At 38.1% G+C, this 21981-nt stretch overlaps 1 protein-coding gene across 1 annotated transcript; it reads right to left on the bottom strand.

The window, feature by feature from the left end:
- Positions 1 to 556: 556 nt before the first annotated feature.
- Positions 557 to 8763, bottom strand: LOC127451846 (sonic hedgehog protein-like). The gene is made up of 3 exons (XM_051716827.1): positions 8103 to 8763; positions 3987 to 4248; positions 557 to 2424 (listed from the first exon to the last, which is right to left on the bottom strand). Exons 1-3 carry the CDS (start codon positions 8400 to 8402, stop codon positions 1730 to 1732), a joined length of 1257 nt encoding a protein of 418 aa, XP_051572787.1. The 5' UTR covers positions 8403 to 8763; the 3' UTR covers positions 557 to 1729.
- Positions 8764 to 21981: the final 13218 nt, after the last annotated feature.

The following is a 21981-nucleotide window of genomic DNA, read 5'->3' as shown; positions in this document are numbered from 1 at the left end:
AGATTAACGAATCAACGACCACATATATGATCCTGGCATGGGAAATCCTATGGCTACAGCAAGTAGCTGTTTCCTGTAAATGGGGTCGGTGCGTTTTAAGCATACAAACAGTGGCCTTTTTAATCTGCGTGAGACATTTTCAGATGTTATTTGCGAAAGGCAATCCTCTTCATATTTAACATGGGACCACAACTTTTCGCAAGCACACTCAGTGCAGATCAAAGACTTTTTCACGTCTTACCGATGGCCGTTTTCAGTAGTCCGATTTACCTTCATTTCACATTTCCACACGTTTGTTAGAATGCACTTCTTCTTTCTCCCACTCGAGCTTTATAAAACTGCAAATTGAACTGCTCGGTTTACGTGAGAGAGAAAATACTGGAAACTTGCTATGCATCAGAAACAATTTAATTGCAGCAGTTAAATAATTTGTATTTAATTTACTGCACTTGTACTGTTAACTAACCTGTCGGCTGTCATTTGTCTTGTGTCATGTTTTCAGGCGCTAGTTAAACACGACACGTGAGTTGTAGTGCTTGTAGTGCATGGTCCCAATAATATTTTAATAAACAGCCACTGTGAGCCAACTATTTAAATAGCACAAATAATACAATCATATTTATAAGCATTATTAATAACCAGATTACAGGCCAGGATTTAATCTCAGCGTTATCAAACGAATATTCTTGAAACAAAACAAAAAACACAAAAATACCAGTGAGGAGTTTGATCATTTTATCTCATTTTATAATAAACATATAAATAATAAATTCGATACATTTCCTGACACCTTGCCTTAATGAAAGGTAGGCTAAATGGCATGGCCACTCAATCATATGCTATCCAAGCTGTGCATCAGCTGCATTTTATTTCTATAAAACTATTTACCTATTACAAAATATTGAAAAGAAAAATACATTTTTAGTACAGTAGGTACTTATTAATTTATTTAACGAAACATTTTGCTCTGTACTATGGGACTAGTATCGTTACTGAATTGTCAGAATGTGCATTTCGTATTTTCTCAGAAACAAAAATGACATCAGGAAACAATGAAACCAGAGAAGAGTGAACAAAAGGACTTTGGGAATTTGTCCGTCCCACTCTGACAACAAAACCAATGACAAACTAATAGAAAATTCTAAAACAGAAAACAGCACAAGACTCTGCAACTATTTAAATTAAAATATATTCTCGTATCTTACACTATTTCAAATAACGAAAAGTGATTAGGTCACGATCGGTCAAAATCGAATGTACAATTCTGTGTATAAAAATATAATTTCTGGAGCCCCACGGCGTTTGCTTACCCCTAAAATATAACAGTCAGTTGCACATATACACAGAATGTTACAACCTGTCATGAAAGTTCCTTACAGTATCACTTTTTTTTTCCTGTTTACATGAGATATACAAAAATAAATTCTGCACAATAGGCTAGTCACACTGCATTAGAATCCGTATGTGTGCCACCAGCCTGAGTTCACGCGAGAATAAATTATGCAAAGAAAACTTTGAAGGCTCCATTTATTCTTTGAAAATGACAAATTTTAAAGTCATTGTAATAAATATCCCAACTCCGCTCGGAAACTTTGTCTCTTTATCACTCTCTCTCTCTCTCTCTCTCTCTCTCTCTCTCTCTCTCTCTCTCTCTCTCTCTCTCGTACTAATATTGTCTTATATCCTACATTAGTGTGATTTCTCTTGCTTTATTTCCATACGAGGGTTTTCAGCTCGAGTTTACTGACATCCCCAAAGGATGAAGCATGTGACTGTCCAAAAGCCACGTTCCCATTTGATAAAGGAGCTTAGAGTACCAGTGGACTCCCTCCTGTTGTAAAGTAGCATTGGACTGATTGACGAAGTCTTTTCGGAATATGACTGATGACACGTCATAATACAGCCTGACTGGCGCGAAGGCCAAATGCGCGAGACTGTGGTCCTCTATTACCGCGTAACAAGACGCCAGTATTCGGTCGACCACAATGGTTCCATGAGCAGTCACTGGTGCGAAGGAGCCCTCGTGCTCCTCCGTGTATATCCGGTCGACGATGACAGATTTAAGCTGACTGCTATCATCAACAACCATCACCTTTTGTCCAGGTTTGACACTGCTGGCAAACGCGGCGGTCATGGTGTGGAGATCATCCGTTGAGTTGTCGAGGACAAACAGGAGGTGAGCTGCGGTGAGGGTGATCTTTTCAACGGGTTCTTTAGTTTCTATGACGTAAAACACACGTCGCGTCGTCGAGTCTCGGTCCGTGAACATGATGAAGTCGCTGTACACGAGGTTTCCCGCGCTGTCCGCAGCCAGCACCTTGTCACCGGGGTTCAGGTCCCTCAGGGCCTTCAGCCCTCCGTCTTTCAGCGTGACCAAAGCCGAACCCGGGAAGCAGCCTCCAGATTTGGCGGCAACCGAGTTTTCTGTCAAGATAAATAGCACGCAGTGAACAAACAAATCAGAATGTCATGGCGTTTTTACTACATTGCACTCTACATTTATATATCGGGAAATTAAAGCTCTGATAAATTATGCTCTAATAGACTTTGAACGAAATGTTTTGAGTCGTTAAAATAAGGTTGAGGGAAATGAGTCAAAAAGCTGGAAAGAAGTCTGAATCAACAAAAGAAAACGTGGAGACGGGAATTGGGCTGTACATCGAAAAGTTTTTCAAAAAACAATGTCTTTGTGTGAGATGAAGGACGAAAGAGCTTGGACTGCTCTAATTAAAAACCAATAAAGCCCCGGACACTGTCATTCTAATGCAGCTTGTGTACAGAGCACTCTTGGAAAAGGACATTTCTGCCTTTCCTCGCGCCTCTTTCATATTTGCTCAGGTGCAGAAACGTCTATGTGACAATTCACACTTATACCCTTCTTTCCCGAAGAAAGAGAAAACCCCAAGCAGGCGCAAATAGGCTAGTATTTACACAGCCCAGACACTTCTCCGAGGCTCCAATGGTGTAGATTTGAATGTAAATGAGAAACGCTTGCGGTATTCAATCAGTGCCCTCCTCTTCGTTCCTTTCATTTTTAAACCATCATGCTCTCCGTTGTCAGGCTTAATGACAATAATTCCGGCCTTGTGGGAACTCTTCACATTCCGATCTCGTGGAAGGGTAAACAGAGCTACAGAATGGACTTTTTAAGTCTAATCCTCTCATAATGTTCTAGGGCATGAAATAGGATGGTTACCACTGAGAAACAGATTTGGGCCCTGTTCAAAGCCTATAATGTATTTGTAAATGTGTTTAGAATTTAAAATGAAAGATTTTGCGTAAGGAGGGAGAACGTAGGCTAGGCCTTTTCCCGCAAAATCAGATAATAATGCATTTCATTACTCCCCTTCAACCATTGATAAAAAGTAGAATAAACACAATTCAAGAGACCAGGAATTAGGCTACATCGTATTTGCGCACGTGATGTCACAAAGCCTTCACAGGCATCACCGTCGCTTATTTTACAAGCGCATGTGTAATAACATCCTCAATTTGATCACGTAAATCTCCAGTTATGTGTCTGCGCCTGTCTTCTGTTGCAGTGAGTGATCTTTGATAAGCGCTTCCTTCACAGAAACAGAGTGGGGCGATATAAGATCAGTTAATAGCCTATTTTTACTGTATTAGTTATAACTCGGTTATAATTATCTGTCCTATCAATGCTAATTCTTAAGATGTAAACACTTAAAAGCAGGTATACTTTAAGACAGTTTGGCTCATCAATAGGTGATTATTCACAATATTTTAAATATAAATGTTTTATTTTAGAATTATATTATTATGCCAGAAGTTATTTGTAAGATACTTATAATTTAGTAGACTTCCAATACTAAATTAGGAGCACCTCCCTTTGATGTTCACTGCATATGCTTTTAGCAGTTTGTGTTTTTATACGTGTTACTTTAAACCATGAAATGTGTAGTTTTATGGGTGCTTCTTTATTCAAACATGGTTTTGGTATTCCAGTCAAGCCACCATGATCTTACCTGCTTTGACAGAGCAATGGATGTGGGCTTTGGACTCATAATAGACCCAGTCAAATCCAGCCTCCACGGCCAACCGAGAGAGTGTCCCATATTTGCTCTTGTCTCGATCAGAGGTGGTGATATCAACAGCTCTTCCCTCGTAGTGGAGTGATTCTTCAAAATGGTGACCATCCTCATCCCAGCCTTCTGTTACACGCAGCTTAACCCCTGGCCACTGGTTCATTACAGAGATGGCCAGTGAGTTCAGCTTGTCTTTGCACCTCTTATAGAGAGACAGAGAGAGAAAGGGAGGAGAGGTAATTATCTGATATGATTTATAGTATGTTTTGCATTTTCTACTAAAACAAACCTACCTATCTTATTTATATATGGACTATGATGTCTGGTCAAAGAGTTCTGAGCAAGCTGCATGGATCTAAGCTTTCCAAGCATTATTTTTTGGCAATAATTAAGTAACCAAGTTGATAATTCCAGACAAATCCACTACCTAAGTCTATGAGAAACCTGTATTTACACTGACAATAATTCAGCCTTGCATGCAACGATGTTCTGTCCAAAGAGCTCAATGAAAAATGGATAAGTTATTGCATTTGCTTCACTGATCTAAAACATATAGATCAAACCAGGGAAAGGTGTGACTACATCAAGACCTCTTCACATTGAATGCACTCAAAGGAAATAGTACAGAAAATGATAAACTTAGCTTAGAAGGCAAGAAATACAGATTAGTAATAGTGTTTATTATTAAAACTATGAAGTTCAAACAAAAAGACCCAGCTGAGGTGCAGGTATCAGGCCATGTTTGGGTGGTGCACCCACTAACCTTTCCCCGAGACCTAGTGTTGAGATGCTTGGCTTTCTCCCGGACAACTCTTCCCAACACTTAACCAATATGTCAAATAAAACACCACAAAAGACTCTTTTACTGCTTCCAAGGGGAGAAGCAACTACTCATTATTCTTGCAGCACAGGTTTGCTCAAGGGACGTGATGTGATTGCTTAACCAGCGCTCTTTCAGAGGTTATATAAAATCTATTGAAAATATCCTTGCAAATTGTGACACTAAGCCAAATTAATACCTGTAATAATTCAAACATGTATACACTCCTCACTTTGACTCTGTCCTTCTCTCTTACTTTCTCTCTCCTTCTCAAAGTGTGTCACACCATCCTTAGCTTATCACATCCACATTCATTTTTGTTCCAGACTACAATTCCCCCACTCTCTTTCACCATTTGACATGACTGTCTCATTTTCATGTCAGCAGTGAAGGATGCTCATCCTCTGCATCAATAGGCACTCTGGACTATATATACCTTCATAATATACCTATTAAACCATGATGAATATTCAGTTAGAATATCTTGTGCTATACTTCAGTATCAACACTCCATTATGTCTCAAGTGTTTATTATGAAAACTGTATACTACCTGTAATGTAAGTTTATCAATCTGTCAAACCTATAACATACCTGTCTCTGTCCCTTTCTCTATATCTACAGTCATTGAGCACTTTATTAGAAACACAGTGGTCCTAATAAAGTGCCCAACGTGGTCTTCTGCTGTTGTAGCCCATCCGCCTCGAGGTCAGACATGTTGTGCATTCTGAGATGCTATTCTGCTCACTACAATTGTACTGAGTAGTTATCTGAGTTTCCGTCAGCTTGAACCAGTCTGGCCATTCTCTGTTGATCTCTCTCATCAACAAGGTGTTTCCGTCCGCAGAACTCCTGCTCACTAGATGATTTTTGTTTTTGCCACCATTCTGAGTAAATTCTAGAGATTGTTGTGTGTGAAAATTCCAGGAGATCAGCAGTTACAGAAATACTCAAACCAGTCCATCTGGCACCAACAATCATGCCATGGTCGAAATCAGTGAGATCAAATTTTTCCCCATTTTGATGGTTGATGTGAACATTAACTTAAGCTCCTGACCCGTATCTGCATGATTTTATACACTGCACTGCTGCCACACAATTGGCTGATTAGATAATCGCATGAATACGTAGGTGTACAGGTGTTCCTTATAAAGTGCTCAGTGAGTGTATATCCTCATGTTGCCATCTACATTAATCATGTTCTAATGAAGATACTGGATCTGTGGAATATCTAAGACGAAATGGCAAATGATATAAGAGGACTTAATCCTAACACAAATAAAACATATTTCCATATCTGTATTGCAAGCACACTTTAAAAAGTGACAACATGCAATAGTTATCTTAAAGACCTTTTTCTACCTTACCCAATCCCTAAAATATGTCATTTTTTTCCTTGAACCAGTTAATAAAACCACTTAATTTAGGTGTTACCACATGATGCACATTTTAGATTAACCTTTTTTCTTCAGTGCAGCCTATTAATTGATGCACTCGAATGAAAGAGGAAAATCCAAACAAGGGGGCAAAGCTATCTGGCACATTCTGAGCAAAACTGCTGGGGACTCAAGAACCGTGAAGCCTAAACTCTTTATTAATTCATTGGGTCGTGTGCCGCAAATCAAGGCAAATTCTGTTCAGCCACCATGAAGCGCAGCGGGAACCCCCAGCGCCGCCGCTTTGTGCTCCACACAAGGTTTGTTCAACAAGCCGCCTAGTCACAGTCAGCTCCTAGTCTCCTCCTAAAACGAACTGTTTTAGAGGAAACACTTATCAGCTACCTGTCAGAACAAACAACCTATGGGATGCTCTCGTGGTTCTGCATAATTTTACAAGAAGAACCGTTAAGTATAATTCACTATATGGCTTGTTATACCAACAAACCATCTCAAACTCGTATGTGCTTTTCGGAAGCATTTGTTAGCAGGATACCTCTAACTTCCATGAAAGCCTGGAGCATCAATGTTTAAAGTTAGCAAAGGGCAGCTTTCCAATTTTAATGGCACACTTCAAATCACATTCAGCTTAAGCAGAGTTTGATATACATCTGAGAAAACCAAACCAGACAAGAGTTTCATCTTTTCAAGGTCCAAAAAGGTAAACTTTATAGGCAAATGCACCTGCGTGCCACACAGCGCACGTGCTTACAAATGCTTCAGCAAACCTTGTAAATGCGATAAACAATCATAGACTTTGAACAAAATATTGAACAGGGATATGTTCAAAATAGTCATGTAAAAAATATAATAGCTACTCAGGATAATCACATTGTAAATTACACTGAAAACAAACCTCTTTACATGCGCTATGTAGCAAACATATTTAGTAGGGATGTTATTCATTCTTTGCATTGGCAAAGGGTCAGAAGTTCACATGATCTCTGCTAATGAGAGGAGAGTGGAAAGCCATGTTGGGGACAGACAGCCTGTTCCCCAAGCGGTCTGATTTTTTCAGAGGCCAAAAAAAGAATTAACGATAAAATAAATATTATCTGACCTGTCAGATTATTTGGTTTTAATCAGAAAAGACTGATAGGCTACTTTGTGAATATATGAAGTCCTCTGATGGCCATAATATTAATAGAGACTAATTCAATTAAACTATGACTACCTGCAGTGTACCACATAAAAACTTATTTCAGACATGAGAAAACTCCTTGAAACAAGAGGGACCGTTGTGTCTGATTCTAATCGGTTACTATAAGTGGTACCGTCCATGCCCATTAATAAGTAGAAACAATCTTCAGAGCATCCTTTTCGAAATGTCAATATTTTCATGCCCTGATAAGCAGCCGCTGCGGTCTGACTAAGCGATCCCATGGACATTTATGCCTAATTTTGTTCTATATTTAGCTGTCATGAGATTGACATATCCACAGTTCCTTAAAACCAGGTGCCGTATCTCTCTAGCTGATTGCAGGGCATGTAAGTCCACGTTTTATATTGCCTAAATAAAGCTAGTCAGATAAATCTGTAGATATGAACAGAGTGGCACATAAATATTTCAGGCAACCTTCCACAATGAGGGTGAGCAAGGAGGCAACCCGCCGGTCCTTTCTTGATGGCATTTCTCTCGCACAGCTTCACAGCAGAAAGCAATGCATAACCCACAACGTGCAATTCACAATCCTTTAACGAACTGTATTGCTACTTTTGGAAGCTCTCACATTAAGTGTAAGCAGAAAGATGCGGTCCGGGGAAGTGTGCAATAGTAGGCTATCTGAAGGCAAAGGAATTACCTGTGTCATGAGTCTGTCCGCGCCTGTGTTCTCCTCATCCTTAAAGATAATGTCGGGATTGTAATTTGGAGTAAGTTCTTTAAATCTCTCCGAATTGCGCGTTATCTTGCCCTCGTATCTGCCGCTTGCCCCCAAGGTCTTTTCCGCGACATTAGGTATGAACTGCTTGTAGGCGAGAGGTGTGAGTTTCTTCGGATGTCTTCTTCTGCCGTAGCCTCTGCCAGGACCGCAGGCCAGTCCGGACACCACCAAGGACAGACTGACAAGAGACACCAACGCCACTCTCGTCATAAGCCGCATTCTGGCCCGGAGAATGTCGCACGAATCCTGGGCTGCGGTGTTCTACGGAGCGTCCGTCCGGTCTGACTACCAGGATTTCTAGTGCTGCGTTTTCACTGCACAGATCTCCTGCGATGTCCTTGCTGTCTCCTCCTCCGGTTCAGTTCACGCGTGTCCCTCAGAGCGAGCCCCTACCGTGACAGGTGCGGTAATGCTCGTGTGATAACGGAACGCATCGGTGGTTTGCGGCGCGAATGTGGGAAAGGTAAGACTGACCTCGAAATCACAAGGTTAGTTGAAGCCACAGCCACTTATGCGAGAAACCTCTTTACTCCTATGTATTATAGCTGCGATCTGAGGTAGGGAGGGACCTGATTGGCTCGACAGGACGAACCCTTATGATGTTAACCCACAAAACAGACGCGCAAAAATCTTTAAAGAAGGTGGGCTTCGGGGAGGGACACCGTGAGACGTGAACGCATCAGTTTGCCATGCGACATGCATGTGTGGCTCAATATATCTGTGATGCAGATGCCCATGCATGTGTGTGACCTGCTGATGGACTATTTTGTGAAAAAGCTCTTTTAACAATTTTGCCCACTTGAGGTGCATATCAACGACTGAAAAGTCGTTAAACTTCATTCATCATTCTGTACTCAACATGTGCAGACTGTGCTAAACATAATTAAACATCATAAATAAAGCCATTTATACAAGTAAATAAAGAAAACTAGATGGGCTAAAAATACGGACATTTCTGTTACATTTTGATAAAGTAGACTTCTCACTCTTATTTTTAACCCCCCCCCCCCCCTCCCCCCTCTCTCTCTCTCTCTCTCTCTGTGTTGTTTTTATTCCATATATCTCTTTAATCTCATAACTGTCAGGTTTATAACTTGTAACCAGAGTTGTTGGTCACAGAAGCTATATAAAATAGTTGTGTTTGTAATAAATGAACTACAACAACGTTCTCCCACATTATTTATGATGTTTTGTGCGTTACCACTATATGAGCATCATGTTTTGCCTACATTTTTAAAAAATGTATGTAAAAGTTCAACCAAGTTCAACAATTTACGGGCCACATTTTTGTTTCAAACACAGTTTCTGAAAATCAGGAAAGTTCTGATTCAGTTAGGAACAGGATATAATTAATTTTTCCTCCATCTCAATCAGTTGCTATTCTATTGGCATAAGGGAGAGAGAGAGAGAGAAGAGAGATTAAATTGGCTATTCTGCCCATCACAACTTATTGGAGATATTGGAATGGGCTTTATCTGTGCACACAAATGCTAAGCTGTCTGTTTGGAAGAAAGATCAGCCCGCAAAAACCCTGTCACCCCTCAAAGTCCACTTCAGTGACAGATTAAGCCATGGTAACCACTGTGTTCCCTGGCCCATAGTTGCGGATAAGGTATGTGTCTCATTGTCTTATTTTCTCTTGTTTTCACACGTTTTCCAGACTGCTCTATCAAAGATGGTGGCTGCTTGTCTTGTGAAATACATTAAAGAGAGTAGGCCCCCTGCTAAAGCATTTTGTTCAGTTGAGAATGACATAGATGATTTGTTGACCTGTTCGTTTTAGTTTTTGGGTGTGCAATTTTTTTGTCTGAATTTCAGCACTGCCACAAAGTAATGATGATATATGAGGAGCAAATTAGTTATCAGAGAGAGAGAGTAAAGATGCATAATATGGGAGAAGTATGTCTTTTTTCTTTCCAAAAGCTACAAGCACATAAATAGATGCACACATGCAGGGTCTATATAGACATATTTTTTTCCCCATTTAATTGAAAATTGATTGTGTAATTGTTTTATTTGAATAAAATTACAATAAACCAGACTAGTACTTTAGAAAAAGTAAAACATTTTGATATAAACAGAATCCACCAAACAAACCCAAGAGTATTTAATTCATCTCATGCTAGTATTGGACAAAGCCCTTCGTCACACACACCATGCATAAAGACGTGGTTTTAACCCTCCTATTGCATTCAGAATCTGCATAAAACTTTTGCATTTGCAGGTCAGTTCTGACCCGGTGGAATTCAAGCTTGTAAATCATTCATATCCTGAAGTTTTTTATCTTTTTTTTATTTTTTTTTATCTAAAACTATATTGTAAGTCAATAATAAGTTCTTAACTGTTCATACATGTAAAAAGATTTATATTTTTGGCATGTTAACTGACAAATATAAAAGTGATTAATATGCAATTTGTTTTAGAAATAATAAAATGTAGAAATTATTTTACATTTAAAAATATACTACATTAACTACAGCAAAACCAGTGTAATACATGTGAACACATGTTTTTTATCAACATTTCTGTGAATTTTGTATTCACATATATCTTAATATAACATAATATACAATTTATATTAACATCTAATGTGAGAATTACTAGTAATTTGAATGAATTACCTATTACTCATATCTGCTCAATACAACTTGGTGGTCAAAAGTTGTGAAACTAACGTATTCATTGTACCTTTGATTTAGTTTATTTTGTTATGTTTGTTACATCTGTCATGTCTGTTTTGTACAGGAATGTGTATGTGTCTGTTTCTGACAGTATGTGTATGTGTATGTGCATGTTTGTAAACAAGATGCAGTTCCAGTGTGAGACAAAAAAGTGTGTGAGAAAGTGTGGGAAAGAGGCTTAATGTAAGTCAAGTGTTTATAAGGAAAAATTATAATATATATAATATCATGTGTAAAGCCACAATCGATGCCCAGGTCAAAATTGACCTGCGAACGCAAAAGATGTAACAATATATATTTTTTAATTTTATTAAAAAATCTGAAGAAAAAAAATATTATGTGTTTTTTTAAAGTCTTGACAAACTACCAAAGTTTGGTTCGCATACTAAAAACTACAGTATGTGGTATTTAAAAAATATTATCTACCCCTCCCAGGTCAAAAATGACCCGAAAGCAATAGGAGGGTTAAAAACGCTGCAGGCTCCCTCTGATAACACTATACTAAATTCATATCACACATGTGCCAGAATCCTTTAGATAGTATCATGTTGGCAGTTTGGTGCACTTTACAAACCAATAGAGAGCAAGGAGGAGGCAGTGTTCATCTCATAAAATGCTGAGAGCAAATCCAGCAGTAATTCTCTTCTAAAATATCTTCATCACTCATTAGCACCAAACATGTGACTGTAAGTAAGGCAATTAATTTCTTCTTCTACTCCTTCAAGCAAGCTGTTACACAAAAGTTACTTTATGCCCAAATTAATTTGCATTTGATCAGTTATCTAATTGATCAATTTAGTAATACAACACTTAACCATGGTGGTCAAAGTGGAGTGCATACTGTACTAATGAATGGTGATGCCACACTACTATGGTGAACAAGTTATGTACTGTATGTAAACATATGAAATATGAACTGATTTTGAAAGTTGGCAATCATCTGAATACTACAGGAAAGGTACTTCTGCTACAGATATTATACCTGCTGTGAATTGGAAAGTTAACCAATAAGTGCTGTGGTGGAGCAGTTGTGATTTTCCTGGTCCTCTCATCTTTCACTGGTTGTATTAGTAGATTTACATCTCTGTAACTGCAAATATTAGCATTAATGAGAACATTGACTTGTTATACTTACAATACTGAAACTATGAATTATTATTATTATTATTATTATTATTATTATTTGCTCCTTTTTATGAGGCCAGACTAGTTATGTAGACATTACATTTATAGCTGACAACAATGGGTGTCATTAGGGCAAGGTTTAACCCTGGGGTCAGAATGTGTCAGAATCTGGCCGTGTACTGCACATACAGTATGTGTAAGTAACTGTATGTGTAGCATTAATAAGCTCTACAAACAAACATAATGTTGTTTAGTTGCAGAACTCATACAAGATTATGTGCGGCCCCAAATGATTAATCTTTTGAGAATGTCCCTAAGCGGCCAGTGTACAGCGAAACAGTCTTAAGGACAATAACTTAGCCATGATTTCGGTCAGCTCTTTGTGTTGTTGTGGACTGCAGGGAGTGGAACATTGGGAATTTCACAATTGCGTACCTGAGGTTGCAGCTCAGCTCAGTCTCGGAGTGTGTAAAGAGTTTTTATTTGCCTCGCTCAGCCGCTCCCTCTACTTAAACACACTCTCAGTCCTCTCAAGGCCAAGGCAAGACAGCCAAGCCCCAGGTCAGCCTAACACGGCAGGAGGGAGAAGAGAGTCTTAGGGATGCGCAAATAAATGCTGTTTTCTAACAGAAATTTAGGGGGCAAGGGGTGGGTCTGGTGAGAAGTAATAGTAATTCATAAACCTAAGACTGATTTAAAAAAAAAGAAGTGTTTTTGCATGTTATCAATGGCATTTTTCTATTGACTTATCACATTCCACTCAGTGGCATGATAAAGACTACAAATTCCTCTGTGGAGGCTGAGAAAACTGATTTACTCGTCTTCAACCTCCATATAATAACGTAATAATATTATTACAATGACAATGGGTGTTTGCATGTAATTCCAAAACTGTATGTGGTCTAATCAGGAAAGATACAATATGAGATTCCACATACAAATTAAAAGAGCATTTAATGCCTCCTGTGACACCTGGGAGAAAGAGGGAAAGAGATGTCAAAGCCTTTGTCAGAACTATACACTAGTGATGGACAGCAGAGGAAAATGTAATTGCAGTTTTATGGGAAAGTTGAATATGCGAGTTTGTGAGCACATGAAAAAGTTATGGTAAACCATCTGCAGCAGCATGCTTGGTTCAATTGCCATTTGACCTGAGGACAAAGATAGTATCTATTCAATGAACTTGAGGTGCTTGTGGCCTGTGCCATATTACCTAGAGCAACAGTAATTCCTCTGAAAATTCACTGTAATGTCTATGTAGAACACAACAAACACCCAATGCTGACCACAGTAACCACTGAAAAGTGAAAGCCTCATTAAACACCCACTCAAATTCCAAGGAAGTGGCCATAAAGTCACCATCCTACCATTAACTGAAGTACTGTCTATCTACCTGATGAGCAGATGACAACCAAAGTGTTAAAAACATTCCTCAGATATAGTGAACATTAGTGAGGTTTCAAAATGTTTCCACAGTAGTCTACTGGACAAGTTCCAGGATATTATTGCTCATACTGAACAACATTACATCCAATATTTTTTATATTGATTGTAAAATGAATTGTTAACTACATGTATCTGCACGCTTCAGCTGAGGTGATAGATAAGGATTAGTGTTGAAATAAGTGTTGAGTCATGTCATCAAAGATCTAAGTTTATTCTTCCTACGCCCCTGTTAAAGATCATTGCTGCTGAAGAAGAGGGAGAGAGAATGCAGCAATTCCTCATCACAACCTTAGATAATGACCTCATTCCGGTCGCTGAAGTTTAACGATTGAGGGAAACATGATTGAAAGAGAAACAAGTGAAGTCAAAAGGAGGAAAGGCCATAAAAATAAAGCAAGAACATTGGGAGTAAAAGGTGAGAGTAATGTGAAAAGTGGAACTGATGCTGTGGTCAACTACTTCTGGTTGTCTGGCACTCCCATCTCACCACAGCAGAGACTCAAGATACACTGCTTCAAGGGTGCTTTCACACCAGCACTTTTGGTGCACACCCGGGTTCGAATGACGTCAAAGTTTGGTTCGTTTGGGTGATGTGAATGCTGTTTTACCGAACTCGGGTATGCACCGGGCAACCGTACCCAAGTCCGCTTGAAAAGGTGGTCTGGGGTATAGGTCGACTGATAGTGGATTTTGCAGATACCGATACCTAAGGTGGTTGAATAGGCCAGGAACTGATTATTAATCAACTGATAGTTTTTAAAATGGATTTATAGAATGCTAAAAAAATGTATTTGTATTTTCCATACTACAACAGGCACTACAGAGACTAAAAAATTGACAAAATTCCAGTGTTTCAGTCCAATGTGCAACCAAATCCCAATAATAACCAGAAAAATTAAGGACTTTAACTATAAACAAGCCTGAAATTCAGAGACACTTATTTTGAAATGATGGAGAATTGGTTTAGTTACAAATGGTCTGTATTTAAATATTTACCAAATTAAGCTTTTATAGCCTATATTCACCAGATTGAGGATTTTATATATCACCAGGTGAGATTTTTTATTATTATTTACAAGAAAGGTGAAGACACAATGTATATGCTGCGGGGCACATTTCTGTATAGTTACATCTTTCTTTGCATGCGCTCACTTCAATTTAGAGCGCTTGAGTTATCTAATCAAAATAACAAAATATGCACTGAAGTGAAGATAAAAATATTGATGAATATTTTCAATTATGAAAGATTTAGATATAACAAATTCCCACTAGGTGTCAGTGATTGTTTATATTTCACTTCTGGAGGCTGCTGTTATACTGTAGGAATAAAAAAAATAATATTTTGGCATCGATTTTTGCCGATAACCGATAGTTCCAAAAAGCAACTATCGGCACCGATTAATCAGTAAAACTGATATATTGGTCTACCTCTAGTCTGGAGTACGGTTCATGAGAACTCCAGTATTGTTCGCCCGCTGATATAAATGCAGTCGTACCAGATTGTTCTATACATGTCATGTCGTTGTGTAAATGTAAACTTTTGGTGGTATGAATGAACTCTGGTTTGGTCAAAGCAATCGAACCAAGTGTGAAAGCACCCCAAGAGTCACCTCTTTAAGTGATCTGGTCCAAATTACTTGAAGCACTTGAAGCCTAACTTTTGCACAATTTGAATTCTTCACCACCTGTTGATGTTATTCCCATTTATTGCAGGTCTCTCTTGAATACTTGAATCACATTCCTGCTGAACTATATAACTGACCGTTGTCCCAGAAAACCTATTTCCTACACAGCTTAATGTCTCTTGCATCACGCATCTTTCTTCTCATATAATAAACAATGAAGCAACAGTGCCCACCCACTTTTTCAGCTGTCTGGTTTCCGGAAGTATTTTTCCCATTCATTTTTTCCATTGAGATTTCATGAAATCCTTCATTAAAGAGTTCTAAGCCATGAACCAAACCAACCAGCTCCGAGATTAACCAATTCTTTTATGAGGGAATGAACAACGATCCCACAAAGCATTGCGAATGACATAATCAAAATAAAAACAATGGAAGAGTAATAAACTATTGACTTAACATTGTTGATATTAAGTTAAGTATAAGCAAAATATTGAGATATATGCAATTTAAGAGTGTGGGGACACTATAAAAAATTACTGTAAATGTACGGGCAAATTCCTACAGCAATCTACTGTGATTCATAAATACAGTAGTTTGCTGTTAAAAATGTTGCATTCTGGGAGATCAAGAGCAGGCTCACTGTGAAGTGACTAGTTTTACGGTAAATAGCTGTTCTATGAAAGGCATTAGGGGAAAATGAACATTTAAAATCGTGATAACATCTTTGGTGAAAGCTATAGTGACATTTTGAAACGTATATTTTAGTTTTTTTTTGCCAGGATTGAACAGTATATTTTTTATGAAAAAAACAACAACCTGTACACAGTAAAATAAAAGTATAGCACTGCATTGTGGGTTATAATGGTGAAATACCCATAAGCCTTTGCGCTTGAATAAGTATGTATACTTTGGCAATACATTGGGTCTAAAAAACATGTACAAAATATTTTATTCAGACTAAATAGACGTCTTAGTTTAATTAGTGTTGTTGTTTTGTTATCAATAGTTGTGTTTTGTTTGAAGTCACCATTATGATGATTAGTGTTCTCTTGAGCTGGCAACTTGAACCTTCTTTATTATTATATCATGTTTTTCCAGCCAGTCAGTTTGCGTTTAAGTAAAACACAAGTTGTTGCACTGTGCTACTTGGAAGATAAAACCTAAAGTCAGACTGAATGTATTATCCTCCCTTATAAATGGCACTATATGTGATAATAGTGATGCATTACACATAAAAGCAAAAACACTGAAAGATATTAGAGCAAAATTTTATCAGCATATTTAGTGTTTTGGGGGGGTGGGTGATGTTGGATGGGTCAAGGAGCAAATAGTAAAAAATCAAAGTAAATTCTTCATGCCGCAATGCATGTTGGGAACATAGCTGTTAATTTCAACAACAGTAGACAGTATGTAATTTAAAAGCAATATGCTGCTAAATTGCAGTTGTATACTGTAGCTGTCAAAAACAGTATCTTGCTGTTAATTTCAAGAACGGTAACACCGTATTTTTACAGTATAATGCTGGCAACCACAGCTGCCAGTAGTTTACAGTTTTTTTTACAGGATTATTATTTACAGTGGAGACTGACTCAAATGCATCATGGAAGTATTTCATGGATTAATTCTCTGATTAATGGATCTTTTCTATCCAGGATCATGGTTTAGTTCACCGGAATTTCCGCTTTTTAACATGATTTTTTAAAAATTAAGTTGAAATAACCTGGCCTGGTGCCTTCAACATAAGCATAGTATACCATCAGTCAACAGCCTCAGAGCTCAAGGTAGGTCTGTTTTTAAAGGTTTATAAATTATCGTTAATAAAATGTATGGGATTTGAAGAAAATGTATGGGATTTCTACCTCCAGAACCAGACTGTTGTGCTCTATTGCAATTCAGATCAATATTTGAGTTAAAATGAAAAGTCCTTTTATTTATTTAGTAAGGACATAATTCGTAAAATGGCTTTGGTGTCCTGATCAGGGTTACATTTCTGACTTTATCACTTCAATATGTGATAAATGCTCAAATGTTTAAAAGAAATAAGCAAATAAGAAAAAGAAGGAAGCCCTATTTCCCAAGAATAGCCTAAAACAAATAGTTGAGAGTCCAGAATTGTGTATGTATGTGTATCTTTTTTACAGGCTCTCAAGCTCTGATGCCTTGTGGTAAATGTGTTTTTCAGGTATATGAAGTCTCTGAAGTCAACATCTTTTACATTTTGCAACCATCCTAAAGAAAGAGAGAATTTCTGGAAGAGCAGTTCTGGATATCACAGTTTAACTAATTGATAGTTTTGTTAATCAGACACAGATTACTTTTCCTGACTAAAATAGGGAAAGTTTATTAAGCTGTACAGTCTGTTCAAATGATAGAGGATTATTAGAAGCATATGAAAGGTGTGGTTCAGATTTGTGGAATTTTCCCAGAACAAACAGGGGGATTACTGTATAGACAGATAGACAAACTTGTACCAGCCCTTCCAGGTATGTAACTTTGCTAGAAAAAAAGACCTGTTAACCTATAGCAGTAAAGAATCGAATGCTTGTTACACTATCTAATGCCTGCTCTATGCGACTCTTAACTTTACTTCTCTGTGTTTTGCTTTTCCCCTTTTCATTCCTCCACAATCTCTCTTGTTACATACTCCTGTTTCTTTTCAATGCCTACACCTGTCACCCTGTTCCTTTTTCAGAACCCTCTAATAAAGGCATTTGGTTTAGTGTGCAGCAGAATCTCAGTAGACAGACACATGGCACGAGCTTGCAAAGCTTGCGCTAGGTTGAGAGGTAGAAAAGCGGTCTTTAAAAGGATAGGTTTTTGCTGTTTTTTATTGAATTGATTTGGTCAATAGCCTCAGCAGATGGGGTCAGAGTCTAATGTTGCATTCACCCCACACAGCATTGAAACAGTTGTAGATAATTAAAAAATAGCCACACATATGGAGACTTTTCAGGAGTTTGCATCATGTAAAGGATAATAAGACACCTGTTGTATTGAAATATTTTTGACTTTAATCCTGTCTTTGTCTAATTTTAAGTTAATCTCAGCTATAATCATGTAATTACAGTAGATTATCACAAACCTAATAAAAATAAATTTTTCATCTAAGTACATATGCAACAGCAATATGCAAAATGATTAACATGACATGGCTAAACAGTCTTCCAAATAGTCACACTTGCATTAAATTACTTCCTGCATAACATTATGGAACATTTTAGAGGGTAGTTTGGTCTGTATGTCTGTACAGGTGGGAAAGAACCTCAGCTTTTATCTTTATAACTGTAACTCTGTCAAACTGAAAGGCGGTGGGGCGATTTAAAGCATTTTAAAGCACTTTACTGTAGAATAATGTGAGCCGTAAATGTGAAGGCTGGCATCACATGGGCAAAGATCACAAAGAAATCAGACAGGTGTGTGTGTATATGAAAGGCATAGAAGGGGTAAAAGCATAGAGGGGTGATATTTCAATTAGAGGAAATGTTTTACTTTTTGGATAAGAGTGGGATAAGCCTCAGACTTGCTAACAAAACAAGCAAACTACTTACAGTTTATATCGATGGCTGGCAAGGCAATGACAGGCAGACGAAGACGAGATTATGTGAAGAACCCAAGTGCAGTTTATTACAAACGTGGAATCCAAAAACCGTAAATCAAACGTGAAATGCTGTGACATGGCATGGAGCTGACTCTGGTGTGGCTGTGACATGGCATGGAGCAGACTCAGGATCCAGGGCAGAAGGTGGGACCCTGGCTCGGCGACCATAACGTGGGACGCTGGCTCATCGACCATGACGTGGGACGCTGGCTCGTTAACCATGACGTGGGACGCTGGCCCGTCGACCATGGCATGGAGCAGGCCAAGGCATGGCTGTGACATGGCATGAAGCAGGCCGAGGCGTTGCTGTGACATGGCATGGAGCTGACTCTGGCGTGGCTGTGACATGGCATGGAGCTGACTCAGGATCCGGGGCAGAAGGTGGGTCGATTCCCCTGACGTAGGCGTAGAAGTTGAACTGCTGGGTTCATAGTTAGGTGAGGTATTCTGCAACAATGGCTGGCAAGGCAATGACAGGCAGACGAAGACGAGATGATGTGAAGAACCCAAGTGCAGTTTATTACAAACGTGGAATCCAAAAACCGTATATCAAACATGAAACAAAACAGAAATAAATGACTTGACTTGACTTGACCATAGAACCAACATTACATAAACACTATACCTCACAAAGGACCATGGCAAACACGAGGGTATAAATTGATGGACAAGGGTAACAAGACAACCAATGAACAGAAAGAACTATAAACAAAATAACAAGACTATTAACTTAAACCAACGACAAACTAGAACTGATAACGAATTAACAAGACAATAAACCAATGAAAACAAGACACATGAACATGGAGGGAAACAGGATGATCACATGACTTGACATGGAAACAGGGAATCACATGACATGGAACCACATGACCTGAACAGGAACTAAACTTAAAAACAAAACACATAAACGTGACACAGTAGCAGTCCATTAACCTTGAATTTGTATAAATAAAAATAAACTGATTGTATCTTAATGAAAATTCTCAAATACTAACTGGTTTGGTGACAATAAACCTACTTTTAGATCATAATGTAAGAAAAAATTACACATCTGATCTTCAAACTGTCACTTTGCTACCCTGTTAGAGATGTGCTTTCCTGTCACTTTTTATTCCATGACAACCCAATATGACTTTTTGCTTTAAAAACAAAATAGAGTGGAGTGAAAAAGGAGTTAAATTTTGGTCTGTTCTCATGCAAAACCAACTGGATCACTTCAGAAGACATGGATTAAATCACTGGAGTCTGATGGATTACATTTATGCTGACTTTATCTACTTTTTGGGGCTATTGGAGTTTTGGTTACCATTCACTTGCATTGTATGGACAGAGCTGAAATATTCTTCTAAAATATTTGTTTGTGTTCAGTGGAAGAAAGAAAGTCATACACATCTCGGATGGCATGAGGGTGAGTAAATGTTGAGAGAATTTTCATTTTTGGGTGCACTATCCCTTTAAGTGACACAACAAAAAGTCATAGTGGTCAAACTGTAAAAAACATGTATCAGGAAACTTAATTAGGTAACTGTATTGTGTTATACCAACAAAAGCAATTTTTAAGAATCAGATCATGCAAAAATAACTCTATGGCAACATTTAAAAGTTTATACTTTTTACAGTGCAGAAAAGTTTCCCTTATTGAAGTAAAATACTCAGCACTGGCTAAAAGACTAGCTCAGTTCATCTGGTGCAACATTTATCACTTATAAAAGCATTTGAGGAAAAACAATCAGAGGTCTTTTTACTTTAGCTTAAGCAATGTCAAGCATTTTACACTTTGCTTTACATTGCATTTAGAAACTATTCACTGGGTTTTGATAACTTGACCAACATGAAGCCAGTCTGCTTCTCTACTGAACCGTGTGAGACTCCACATCCAGGGCCTGCATCGCTCCAGCATAAATGACAGGAGGGTGCATAAAACCTCACCCACTTGCCACATTAGAACTGCAGACCCAGAGTAGACTAACACTCACAACTCACAAGTGTGTTGAATTTTTCTTCCCCTCAGAGCTGTTGTAATATACTGTATATCTACAATATAGTGCAGAGTAACCTCACTCAGCTTTTGAATTGCCTTCAGATACACACAAGCACACAAAGAAGAGGTTAAGTATGTTTATTAAAATTGATATGAGGTGAAGAAAAAAATCTATTTATATACAGTGTATTGCTTTTGCAGTCACACATTTCCCACTTACAATGGGCAGGCTGAAGTGGAGGACACTTTGGCCTTGTTGATCCAAGATTAAAATACATTTGCTTTGTCTGCATGCAGAGAAAAAGAGTGGGGAAAGATGACCTCTGAAATCATGAAAATGGAAAAGACAAAAATTTTGACTGTACTGTAATTTTGTCAAGTTTCACATTGTCAGGTGAATAGCCTCACATTAGCACTCTTCAAAAAGCTGCCTCATATTACATTTCAACAATTTCATGAAGACCTATCATATAAAATCACCAGTGTTGGCTATTTACAGTGTTTTACACATTGTATATTTACACAAAATCTGTACTATAATTTCTAAAACATTTCACTTGTGGCAAAGTACTGTTATACAGTTGAAGACAGAAGTTTACATACACCTTAGCCAAATACATTTAAACTCAGTTTTTCACCATTCCTGACATTTAATCGTAGAAAACATTCCCTGTCTTAGGCCAGTTAGGATCACTACTTTATTTTAAGAATGTGAAATGTCAGAATAACAGAATTATTTATTTCAGCTTTTATTCCTTTCATCACATTCCCAGTGGGTCAGAAGTTTACATACAATTTGTTAGTATTTGGTAGCATTGCCTTTATATAGTTTAAATTGGGTAAAACGTATTGGGTAGCTTTCCATAAGCTTCTCAAAATAATTTGCTGGAATTTTGGACCATTCCTCCTGACAGAACTGGAGTCAGGTTTGTAGGCCTCCTTGCTCGCACACGCTTTTTCAGTTCTGCCCACAAATTTTGAGGTCAGGGCTTTGTGATGGCCACTACAATATCTTGACTTTGATGTCCTTAAGCCATTTTGTCACAACTTTGGAGGTATGCTTGGGGTCATTGTCCATTTAGAAGACCCACTTGCATTTACTTTTATGCATTTGGCAGACGCTTTTATCCAAAGCGACTTATAGTACACTTATTACAGGGACAATTCCCCCAGAGCAATCTGGAGTTAAGTGCCTTGCAACCTTCTGATTACCAGTTATGTTCTTTAGCCCACTATGCCATCACCACTCATTTGCGACCAAGCTTTAACTTCATGGCTGATGTCTTGAGATATTGCTTCAATATATCCACATAATTTTCCTTACTCAAGTGCACCAGTC

The sequence above is a fragment of the Myxocyprinus asiaticus genome, chromosome 2 (genome assembly GCF_019703515.2).
Source record: "Myxocyprinus asiaticus isolate MX2 ecotype Aquarium Trade chromosome 2, UBuf_Myxa_2, whole genome shotgun sequence".
Classification (NCBI taxonomy): domain Eukaryota; kingdom Metazoa; phylum Chordata; class Actinopteri; order Cypriniformes; family Catostomidae; genus Myxocyprinus; species Myxocyprinus asiaticus.
This window is presented reverse-complemented; position numbering and strand designations above follow the sequence as displayed.

Excerpts from the sequence above, each read along its gene's own strand:
- LOC127451846 (XM_051716827.1), bottom strand. The coding sequence starts at position 8,402 with ATGCGGCTTATGACGAGAGTGGCGTTGGTGTCTCTTGTCAGTCTGTCC. Across the intron at positions 4,249-8,102 it reads CGGACAGACTCATGACACAG|AGGTGCAAAGACAAGCTGAA; the intron begins GTAATTCCTTTG and ends TCTCTCTATAAG. Across the intron at positions 2,425-3,986 it reads CCATTGCTCTGTCAAAGCAG|AAAACTCGGTTGCCGCCAAA; the intron begins GTAAGATCATGG and ends TTATCTTGACAG.